This window comes from Montipora foliosa, unplaced genomic scaffold, assembly GCF_036669935.1.
Source record: "Montipora foliosa isolate CH-2021 unplaced genomic scaffold, ASM3666993v2 scaffold_437, whole genome shotgun sequence".
Taxonomy (NCBI): Eukaryota; Metazoa; Cnidaria; class Anthozoa; order Scleractinia; family Acroporidae; genus Montipora; species Montipora foliosa.
This window is the reverse complement of record NW_027179742.1, coordinates 167,501-179,662: the sequence shown is the minus strand read 5'-3', so window position 1 is coordinate 179,662 and position 12,162 is coordinate 167,501. Positions and strand designations below refer to the sequence as shown.

The following is a 12,162-nucleotide window of genomic DNA, read 5'->3' as shown; positions in this document are numbered from 1 at the left end:
AGAAAAAGTTGATTTGTTTGTTCTATGGATGACTGTCATGGCCAATGATACGATGGTGCGGGCAATATGTCTAGGTGCTTGAATGGGGCCTCATCACTTATTAGGGCTGAACATGACAAGGCTATCTATGTATGAATCATAGACTTAACTTGTGCGTTGCTGACACATGCCAATGACCACTTGTTAGAAACATGATGGATGTTGTAAGAAAGCTCTCAGAGTTTTTTGACAATTCTTCTAAGCGACAGCAGCATTTGATCAGCAAAATTAGAGTACTGATGCCTGCTGCCAACCAGGTAAATGGTAAATGTGTGTCGAACAAGGTGGATTGAGGGCATTGATGGTATGGACCGAATTGTGGAGCTTCTTCACCCAGTTGTGGCTACACTTGAAGACATTTCAATGAACAGAAATTCTCCTCGCGATAGGTCAAACTGGAATCAAAACAGTAGAAATGATACACAAGCCTTAATTAATGCAATTACATTTTCCTTTATTATTACTGTTGTCATTTTAAGACACATTTTAGACTTAACCAGGCCACTCACAGTTAGGCTACAAAAGAAAGCAATGGATCTTCTCAAAGCAAAAGAGGAAATTGTTCTGTTAAAATCAGCCTTAAGAGGAATGCAAACTGACCTTAATACTAGACACCATGCTCTTTCTGAAGAAGCTGTTACTCTAGCAAGACGTGTTTCAGTACAGCCAAGTATGCCCAGGATAGTTCAGAGGCAAGTTTACAGGAACAATGCACCAGCCCCAACCCCTGAAGACTATTAAAGAATCAATCTGACAACAGACTTCCTTAACCATGCTCTCACGCAACTGGACAGCAGATTTGAAGATGATGTTTTTGTTTGCTACAAAGGATTTTCTGTGATTCCTTCTATTTTGTTGGCTACTGACCCTATTTGGAAGGATAATGTTAGGGAATTTTGTGATCATTATAGACAAGATATCCCTAATTATGCAGGTTTACCAGCAGAGCGTTTTTTATGGGAAAGAATGTGGAAGAAGAAAAAGGATAGAAGAGAATACTTCCCTGACAGTATAGGTGCCACCCTGGAACAAATTGATACGGATGCTTATGTGAATATATATATACTATGCTTCAAATCCTGATAACCATTCCTATTTGATCTGCGTCTTCTGAAAGATCCATCTCAACCCTACGAAATCTGAAGACTTATTTGAGAAATACAATAGTCCAGGACAGACTGAATGGATTAGCACTGATGCATGCCCATAGAGAAGTGGAATTAGACCTTGAAAAAATTGCAGATTTATTTGCTAATTTACATCCTAGAAGAATGAGACTGGAAAATATTTTAAATGAATAATTTTGTACCAGACAGTCACTAGTGTTCTAGAGTACTTGTGAGTTATGTTCTACCAGGATTATATAAAGTAATCCTTAAACTGGAGTACAGACACATAGGTGGTGTCTGTTGTACAACTGTATTGGTAATATCTGGCCAAAAATTCATTCTTCAATATTTCTGAGTTATGTTTCCACTGACACTGGGTGTTCAATAAGCTTAAATGGTTTTTACATATTCTCTCAGTCTGAACTCATTGGACCAGATAATTTCAAATACACTGATCTGTAAGGCTGAAGAAGGCAAGTATGATTCCAACTTTTCAGTTTCACTTTTCTGTTTACATTTTTATGACAATGATGTCTCTTAATATTCACCCACTGATAAATCTTGATATTTGTTTTCTCCTCTATTTCCACTAAAACTGAGACGATTCCCACTGGAGAGTTATTTGCACTCCAACAGGCATCCAAGACAGCAATCCAGGCGCACAATTCCACTACATCTTCAATGCAGGTAGCCCTAAATGCTAGACCCCTTAGACAAAGATAGGCTAATTTCTAGAGAAAAAAATGTTACTTTGTATAGTCAAACACAGTATAACTCCATTGCTTACTTTCATGATATTGTGGTTTGTCTGATAAAACCAGACAAACCAGAATAACATGAAAGTAAGCAATAGAGTCGTTTGCAACTACTGTTAATACAGAATTATGCCTTTCTGGAGGTGGTGCTGCTTATGTGTCTGAATGGCTTGAGGAGCTATCAGAATGCAGGAAAATGACATTCTGAGAGCACCAAATTTTCTTGAGGAAGCATGCCCCCAAACCCCCCCCCCCCCTCCCCCTAGTTTAGTTGGTGCAAATCACCCATGTAAAATCCTGTGAATGATCTCGTTTTCAGAGATAAAGTGGAATAAAGTACATCAGTAAAACTCTTCTTTGACCTTGAACTGACAAAGTGTTTTTTTTACGGTTTCTAATTTTAGTGTGATTCCTATTCGCTGGTTATTGATAGTTGACTCTGAAATGGCTTTTTTCCCCTTCCATTCGCTTGCTAATGGTGTGCTTGTTTTCTTTTAAAACTCATGCAAGAAGAATTCATTGCCAAACTGGTGAATTCCAAACTAAATTTCACTCGCAAAACTGATATCGTACTCATCGCTTTGCGATTCATGCAATGTCAGTTTTTAGCGTAAAATTTACCAAGGAATTCACTAGTTAGGCAATTAATTTTTCAATAGAAGTAAGCAAAGAAAATGATTTAATTGTTTAAAGCAGCAACCAGAAACCTTTTATTACAGGCAGTAAGAATAAATAACTAGGGAGCTCCCGCTTTTCGGTTTGGCTAAATCTATATATCTTATGGTCTGAAAATTTGGCTATCCTCTCATTACCCTTGTTGCTGGCGACCTAGTGAACAAGTGACATGAAAAAAAGTGACCACCTGCTTTTTGCACGTGACATATCAATCACATGACTCAAAATCCCATTTCTGAGAACAAATACCAATAATTGGCAGTTGATCTCAGTATACAAAGGCACCTTATGAACCCAGTGATATAAAAAATGGAATATTTGTTTACAAATATAATTTTTATGTTTTGTCACCGCTTGTGTGTTTCCTGTTTCTATGCTAGAGATTATGTCATACAGTAAAACATGACATGGGCACGTGACTGGGGGGCTCAAGGGAATTCATCGACAGCGTGTTATTGGCTTAGTGACCTGGCATCTAGTAAGCTTCTTCAAGCGCAGACTTGTTTTGAATTTCCCGCCCCCTCCCCATGCACCTGTCCATTTCATTTCATTTGGTATTGTGTTGCAGGCGATTAATTTGCCCTCACCTTTACTGGGCAGTAGTCAGTGTTCTCTTTATCAGAATTTGCAGCAATTTCTTGTAATTCAATCCATTACAGTGTGATTAAAACACGGCTGTAGGTAAAGGCCTACAGCCATTTTACTCCAACTTTGGCTTGTCTCTCTTGTCTCCCTGCTCAGTAAACGTAGCTCGGAAAATGCAGCTTAGAGGCGATTTAATAATATATAGATTTAGCCAAGCCTAAAAGCGGAGCTCCCGGCTTGTTTATTCCTACTGGCTGTAGGATTAGTGAAAATAAAAGGCTTTGGAACTGTCCGCCTTTTGGTTTTCCCGGAAATTGCTTAATTGTCATTTTCTTCGCTGGCTAACTAGTGAATTCCACGGTTAATTTTACTTGAAAAACCGACTGATCGCATGAATCACGAAGGGATGAGTGTGATATCGGTTTTTCCAGTGAAATCTACTGTTGAATTCACCATGTTGCCTGGCTCGAGATGTTTAACACGTTTGTTACCTCCTAACGAACGTTAATTTATCCGATTGGATTCCTAAATTTTTCTGACTCCTGATTTCGTGCCTCTTTCACCGATATCGGTTTGTAGATGTCTTTGAGCACAGCACCAGATATCTGATTTCTGCTTTCATGTTTTTGGCTGGAAATTCGATTATTTACTATTTATGTTTATTTTGTTTATTTCTCGGTATGAGACCTTTTAGTACTATTTACCTTGGAGTTTCGCTTGTTTTTCCCCCTAAAGATGCTGTATTATTTGTTACTCCATTTTCGATGTTAGAATATCTTCCGTCTTATGTATTGTATCTCCTGCTTTCTCCTCACCAATCGCGCTCAAGTTTGTTCATGTCATTTTACTTTACATGTTCTTGTTCTTTGCTTTCTCGATACTGTCTGTGTCTTTTGCAATGCAAATGTTTCTCTGCGCCCTGTTTCACACCCATGTCCAAATTCATACTTATAAAATTTGAGCGCTTTCAGTGGGCTCAATGTCTTTTCGTGGCATATAGATCCATTTATTTACATTCCTTTGTTCTTTATTTGTGCCAGACTGATACTATCCAGCAGCTAAGAAAACGTATTGAGCTTCTCGAAAGCCAACAGAAGGGTGATGTTGAGGGCCAAATAACCCGTCTATCCACGTACGGCCATAGAAACGTAGCCGATTTCGACAAGTACACTGCACTGTCCCTGGCTGAATCACTGGCCTCGCAGGCAAAGCAAGTCAACCATTCTAAGGCGTCGTTCCTTGCCGTTGCCTCGCAGACGTTAAGAAGTCACCTTCACAAGTCGAATAAAGTATTTCAAGCTTACTTTATTGCTTTGTTTGCCGATAAAGAATATACGCAGGTTTTAGACCGCATCTCGAAGGTGGACAAGTCGCTTCGTTCAGAACCCACCCAACGAGTTCCCACCGTTAATCAAGATCTGCCTGGTTTTTCTGGTAGAGGGTCCTCCAGGCCCCAGCGTCTCATATGTTTCTATTGTGGCATCCCTGGCCACTTCGCGAATAGATGTTTTCGTCGTAGCCAATTTGTAAACCGCTACACCCCGTATTCTAGGCGGGGTTGTGGCGTTAATAAGTAGATCTCTCTTATTTCTTGTATCTCCCTCTAAATTTGCTGGTTAATAAAATTATATTGTGCTAGAGTCCATCAATTTTCTTTATCTCTCCCTATTTGCGCCCCGCTCTAGGATGACAGTTTTGAAAGGGAGTCTAATTCCCTCTCGGATTACTGAGGCTCAAAGCTGTCATCCCTTGAGCCATCTCCTCCCTTATTTTCTTTTTTCACTTTTTTCTTTTCTTTTAGTCCCCTCCCAAGCGCTTTAAGCTCGCCTATATCTTTCCGGAATGGGAAGCTACTCCTGATTTCAACCCAGAAAGTGTACCCAGACCTTCAGTACGTTGGGTCAAGTTTGATAACTCACCTCTTGAGATGGCTCAGGGGATGACAGATAACAATGGCCATGTCTCTCTGGAATTTGTGGAAGCAGTTCTTGATGGCCATGCCCTTGGAGACCCTTCTATGCTCGCGTTTCGGGATCCGGAAACCTTTGTCGCAGGTTGTCTCCACAATTGCTTCCCTGCCTGGGAACGTATCTCCAAGTGTGCTCCACTCGAACTCACTCCCAAGATTTTGCATTGGATCAAAAACTGTGTTGATATACACGAATTTTGTCAACCCTTCAAAGGCCAATGTAAGGGGGAAAACTTTGACTCCAGTTTTCCCCCGCGTAAGACCTTTCCTAATGCCATCTCGTGTACACCCTTTTCTAAGTTTATCTCTGATACTATTATCGCTCGCCTAGCATCCGGGGCAATCTCTCCTTGGGGAAAAGTGGGTCATGTTGACCCTCCTTATCTGGTTTTACCTTTAACAGTGGAAGAGTCAAAGCTGCGTCTGTGCAAAGATAATCGCTTTCTTAATTTATGGATCAAGGACACACCCTTTAAGTTGGATTCTCTTTTCTGTCTGTGCAAAGATAATCGCTTTCTTAATTTATGGATCAAGGACACACCCTTTAAGTTGGATTCTCTTTCTAGTCTGCCACGTTATGTTACCCCTTCTTCTTTCCAGTCAGTGTGTGATGACAAATCCGGGTACGATCATATCTTGCTTTGCCCAGAGAGTCGTACCTATTTTGGTTTTTTACAAGTAATACTCTACCCTTTGGCTGGAAATCCTCGGCATACATCTACCATTCTGTTGGGCTTCTCGCCTCCCATTACTTTCGTTCTGTTCTTATACCTTGCTCGTTGTACATCGATGATCGCCACACAGGGGAAATCCAGCTATCCATCAAGGCTCCAGCTTATGCCCCTCTCCCCTCGCAACGGGAGAAATCCCTTGCTCGGGCATCATCCGCAATTTTTATAGTTTGTCATACCCTCATTAGTTTGGGATACTTTCTTGGCCTTAAAAAATCCATCCTTACCCCTAGGCAGGTTGTCCCTTACCTTGGCTTTTTCATAGATTCGGTTCGTCAGGCCTTTTTGCTTATCCAGGAAAAGAAGCAGAAGTGTCTCTCCCTCACCCGCCATGTTCTTAGCTGTAGCTCCACAGACGTCAAAACCCTTCAGCGTTTATCTGGAAAGTACATGTCTTTTGCCCTTGCGGTCCCGGGAGCTCGCCTCTTCATTAATGAGCTCAACATTGCTATTGCAAAAGGTCTCCGCTCTTCTCGTCCAATTTCTGTTTCGGGGTCTTTAAAAGACGAAATTCAGCATTGGTTGTTCCTTGAATCTTGGACTGGTCACCTTCCTTGGTGCCAAGAGCTTCATCATCAAGTTAAATTATGCTCTGATGCTTCTTCCTTCGCTTGGGCGTGCTCCCTTGGTCGCAACGCCCATGACGCCATGATATGCGATTACTGGCCTGCGGATCAACGCGGTCTTCACATAAATGTCAAGGAGACATTAGCCCTTGTCAATGCTCTAGATGCCTTATCTTTCCGTGACAGCTGGGTAGACGTATTTACTGATAGCCAAGTTCTCATTAGGTCTTGGCAGTCTCAGGGTGCAAAGTCACATGCCCTCTCTAATGCTCTTAAGAAGCTGTTTTGGGTTGTCACAAAAGCTAATATTCATCTCAACCTTTGTTATATTCCCTCTCCTCTTAATCCTGCGGACCCCCCTTCACGAGTTTTGTCTCTGCAGGATGCCAAGTTATCCCTGTCTGCTTGGTCGCAGGTTCAGGTGAAGTTTGGGGGCCGGCTTGGTCACTCTGCAGATTTGATGGCTTTGCCGTCAAATGTACAATGCTCTTTTGATGGCTCCCAACTTCCTTTCTTTTCTCCATACCCAACTCCTGGTTGTTCTGGGGTCAATGTTTTTGCTCAGCTTCCAGCTAATCATGGTCACCTGTTTTCTAACCCTTACATTTTCCCTCCCATTATACTCATTCCTCAAGTTTTGCGCTTTGCTAAAACCCAGTCTATTCCTTGCACTCTTGTTGTTCCTGACGTTCGGCCTCGCAAATTTTGGTGGCCTCTACTTCAATCATTTCCCTCTTTCCTATTGGCACCTCGGGGAACACCGGATATAGTTTGTTCTCCCTCCCCCCATGGTTTTTCTTCTTCCTGGCCCCTTCCCGGGGACTTATGGGTTTTCTGCATAACTTTGCCATGAAATAGTCTTGTGAACTTCTTTTGCAACGTTCTTACAACATTGTTAACCCATCTCTTGTGATTAGTTACAACAACAACAATAAAAAATAGAATTATGTATTGAGCGCAGTAGACTTCTATTTTATTCTCGCTTATTCAACTGTTTATAATTCTTACTTTCTCCTTTTTTCATTACCATTGTTTTCTTCTCTTTAAGGCCTTCCCCCTGTCCCTCGCTTATTTGTTCCTGCCTTGTCATGCCCAACTTGCCAATATGCCAACGACCACACCTTGCGTTTTTGCCAGAATTGTGGTTATTCCAGGCGACGTGTGCACAATCTGGTCCCGACGCCCGTTACCTTTAACCTCTCTGCTATTGACGGCCGTATTAACTTCCTACAATCAAATCACTTGTCAACAGCCTATTCCAAGCAGAAGCAGTCCTTAAAGATTGAACTAGAAAGCTTCCTTTTTGCTTTGCCAGGCCAAAAAAGCCTTTTCGATGCTACCCCCTTGGATGTTTGTCGGTTCCTGGTGTTTAAGGATCTCAAGGGTAAGACGCAAGTTCATAAGTCCGGATGTCCTTATCTTGGTCAACGGGGCACATCCCTTTGTCAATGTCCTTTGCGCCTTGCGTATTCCACGGTGGATTCCTATATTGGGAAACTACGTTCTATCTTTTCCGAGGTGGGACGCCAAGGAGACTGGAACCGCACTCTTTTGCTTGGTAATCCAGCTACTGATCTTCTGGTCAAGCAGTATCTAAAGGAAGTTACCGCTGAGCAACTTCAGGCTCGGGTAACTCCCAAGCAAGCTTCTCCCATTTTCCTGGACAAGCTACTCTTACTCTCACGTCATCTTGAAAAGCGTCTTCTCCTTACTTCTCTCACGCCGACCGACATTTTTATTACGGCTAGAGATCAAGCATTCTTCAAGACCTTGTTCTTCTCCGGAGATAGAGGAGGTGACCTAGGGCAAGTCAAAACACCTGAAATCGCTCGCTTCCCAGATGATAATGGATTTTTGTTCAATCACATATGGGGAAAGACTCTTAGGGATGGCGCCTCCAATATTTTTGGAATGCGCTGTCATCCTAATCCCACTTTATGCCCTATTAAGGGTATTGAGACTTATGTAGCAATCGCTCAAGAATTGGGAATCAGTCTCTCCAGTGGCCATTTATTTCGGACCACTAATCAACAGGGCCACATTGTCGACAAGCCTCTTTTAAGCTCTACGGCTGAATCCCGCCTTAAAAAATATCTGCGGGATGCCCATATCGACAATGGCGAGACCCTTCATAGTTTTCGTTCAGGCTGCGCTGTTACCTTAGCCCTGTCGGGCTCTCCACTGGCAGATGTTATGTCGCATGTTGGTTGGACGAACTCAAAAACTGCGTTGTATTACCTTAAGTTAGCCGATGTCCTCCGGGCTGGGGCCCCCTGTGACCTGCTTGCTTCAGATTCCTGCTTGCCTCAGTCTCGAGAAGCCTCGCGAGTTTATCTTGATTTTAATGACTTAAAGAATTTTGTCACCGCTACGTCCTTCCCTAAACGTCTACTTCCCTCTTAAGGTTTCCCCTTTAGCTTTTGTTTTTTCCTTTCACGTTTTTCCTCTTTTGGGTTTTAGTTTTAGGGATTTTCTTTTGAGACTGGGTATGCTTACTGGACTGGCTATTCATACCTTGTGTTCTAGTATTATTCCTGTGTTGCCGCCAGACCTCCATACCTCAATAGGAGTGCGGGTAAGATCACTTTAAATAGTTTACTATTTACAGCGGTCTTACCCAAGCGAATATAAGAGGTATTCCCCAAATGCATTCATCATCATTTCGATAGAAGACTCAAGCATTTTCTGTAAGGCGTCTCCTACATGTATCTCCTTTTATACACTGTAACCTGTACTCCTTCCCAATAGCCACCTTCGGATCTCCTTTACCCTCCCTCTCCTCCCAATTTCTCAGTTGTGCTTACTGTTCTGTATATCTTCATCTGAAGGTGGCCGCCAGACCTCCATACCTCAATAGGAGTGCGGGTAAGATCGCTGTAAATAGTTTACTATTTTCGACCCTTCTAGAGACATTTAACCTAAAAAACGGCAAAAATAATTTTTCTATTGCAAAGGTTATAATGGGGGGAATAAAAACAAGCCTGTGGGGAATGATTTTATCATCCATCAAGCAAATTTTCAAAGTTCTAGCAATTTTTTTCCTACATTCCCCAACTTTTGTCATTACCTTACCTTCTGCAAAATTCAGTATGTCATCTTTGGTGCCATTCAGGGCCCAGTTGCTGTTCTTTTAACACGGACAACATTGACACCACAAGTGCACTTTGTGAAAAAACAGAGACTTGTTGCATGAAATAAACGTTTTATAAAAGATTTATCATGAGCAAAGTAAGGAAATGACATCGCCAGGATATGATAATGATCTAATCTTTATGTAGTTAACAATTTTATAGAATGATCAACCAATAATGGTATGAAATGGTTTTTCGAAAGAAAGGCTACAATAATTTACTAGAGACAGTACAGAGTATCCCGCAACATCCAAAACTATGTATATGAGGGGTTACATTTCAGGAAAATTTAAGGTTCTCTATTCATGTCAAGAATAAGTTGGCTGCAGCTAATAAATGTCTATACATTCTAAGAACTCTAAGGAAGGAAGGGTATTGTCAAGCGGAGTTGGATAACTTATTCAGCACTTTAGTTTTGCCTAAGATTATGTACAGAATATCTGTATATGGTTCATCTCCACCAGAACTTAATACCATACAATGTTTCCTTGATCGTTGTGATAAACAAAGATAGACATCCTCTCCTGTTCCATTATTAATCAATTAGAAAAGTCCGATAAAGGTATTTTCAAGAATTAAGCGAGTGTGAAGGTCATCCTTTACATCACTCCCTTCCTAGGATTAACCCTGCTACCCTTAAGCTGAGACAAGTCAAGCGTACATTTCCAATTTGTAATACTGAGCGTTTAAAAAATGCTTTTTTAACAGACTTAGTTTTCATTACAATTTAGCTATTAGTAATTAATGTATATTTTGCACTTTTTTAAGTATTTAATAGTTACAGTACTGTGCAAAAGTAATGCAAGTGATTTCCGACGAAATTCCTGGCTTTTCGAGGAAATTTCGTTTGAAACGATATTTCGCTGATTTTTCGCCGAAATTTTGCAACGCTTATTGTTTCAATCGGTGTGATTTTTCTAGCGATAATTCACTCTCCCCAAAAATGCGCGGCGAATTTTTGAGCGATAGTTCCCTCTTCCCGAAAATTCGTTGCGAATTTGTAAGTAAACAGTTGCTCTGTTTATGCCTTGGGACTTCATTAGGAAAGTTCGAGTGACTACGTGAATATTCTTTCTGTAGAGGCAGCATTACAGCCGCATTACAGCTGCCGAGTTTTGCTTCATGAACTGGATCAGCGATTGGAATTAGATAAGGATTTGGCTTCGTGAAGCGTGAGGATCTTCCTGTTCTGATCGATGCTTCAAGATCACGGAATGCTTCAAAAAAAGAGCATTTCACAATGCTTTTGTTAAGGAATTCGACAATCAGTGTTGAAGGATTTATCGGTGACTATGCTTGCATAAGGAATTTACATGTAACTGCACCAAACTGGCATATTGAGAAAAGAAATTTCTTAAATGTTATGTTTTTACTGCATTACAGGAAGAGGGGTACCAAACATTATGCAAGCAGCTACGGACAAGACAGTTAAGGTGACACCAGATATGTGATGGATGCCAAAGTTCGGCAAGAACGAAGCACTTCCGTTCACATTTTCCTGATTTTCTCACTGTGTTTGAAAATGTAGTAAATGGAAATCCAACGTTGTTCCAAAATGCAATTCAGTTATTCCGAGACCTCACTTATGAGTATTGCTCATATCTGCAAATTTAAGCCGGTTGTTTGACTTTATCCTTATGTTTCACTTTATCTTCCGTGAAATCTCATCCCTTATTATTGAGTACTGCTCAGGGTTTTCCTATAGGATGAAAGGAAAATGTATATGACACAATTATAATTTTACCAGCTTAGCTTGTGAGGGTGTGATCCATGGTGTGTTTAAATTCAGTGCTTTGAGCAGCCTTATACATCTGAAAATGTATTCTTGAAAAAAAATTAAAAATAAAAACCCACGAGTTTGTAAGAAAGAGTTCTAGCTGATTTACCTGTATCATTGTGTTTTTTATAAGTTTATTCAAGGGGCAGCCTTGACTGCTAACCATTATTTCGGCTCGGTAGTGTTAATTTTCCTGCGATTTCAATTTTTTTGTTGTTGTCTCATTCTGGAAAAGTTGCTTTATTTGATATATTTCATACAAATACTACTTCAAGCAAATGCAAATTATCACGTACCTGGCGCATGTGAGTTTTTGCTCTTTCAAAAGGCAGCCTAGTGGAGTTCCAAGTTGTTGAAAACGTCTGAACTTGCAGGGAACCATATAGGTTTCACATTTGTGGCGAGGAAATAAAAATATGACCCCTAGTAAAGATTAAAAGCGAAACCTTATAGCCGCCATAACTCAACTCCCCTCCCCTCCCCAGGGTTGCATGACTTCTCCCAACCACAGCCTGGTTAGTTGAGGTCTCGACTTGTCTGTCCCATGGTGCGGAAGGGTTTGTCAATTTTTCATTTTCATTTGATCATCGACAGAGGAAAATTGATCGGACATTTACTGCATGGATCATTTCCTCGATCTTGAAAGCCCCTTCCTTGAAAAATCAAAGAATTAGACCCCGATTGGAAAGTTTCTGAAAAAGAATGATTTCAAATTGATTGGCTGCTATTCAATTCTTCTTTCTTCCTTTGCAAACAAAAATTAAAGGTTTGTATTGTCATTTTTAATCTTTATTCAATAAGAAACCATGATTTTCAGGTTTGTCT

General features: G+C 40.9%; 1 protein-coding gene and 1 pseudogene across 1 annotated transcript in view; both read left to right on the top strand.

The window, feature by feature from the left end:
- The first annotated feature begins 300 nt into the window (after positions 1 to 300).
- LOC137988994 (52 kDa repressor of the inhibitor of the protein kinase-like) lies at positions 301 to 1,340 on the top strand (annotated as a pseudogene).
- A 7,577-nt stretch (positions 1,341 to 8,917) lies between these two features.
- The window catches only part of LOC137988993 (uncharacterized), an 8,582-nt gene continuing 5,337 nt past the window's right edge, over positions 8,918 to 12,162 (top strand). The window contains exon 1 of the mRNA XM_068834921.1: positions 8,918 to 9,004. Coding sequence (XP_068691022.1) covers positions 8,918 to 9,004 — 87 coding nt within the window. The remainder of the gene's footprint in view (positions 9,005 to 12,162) is intronic.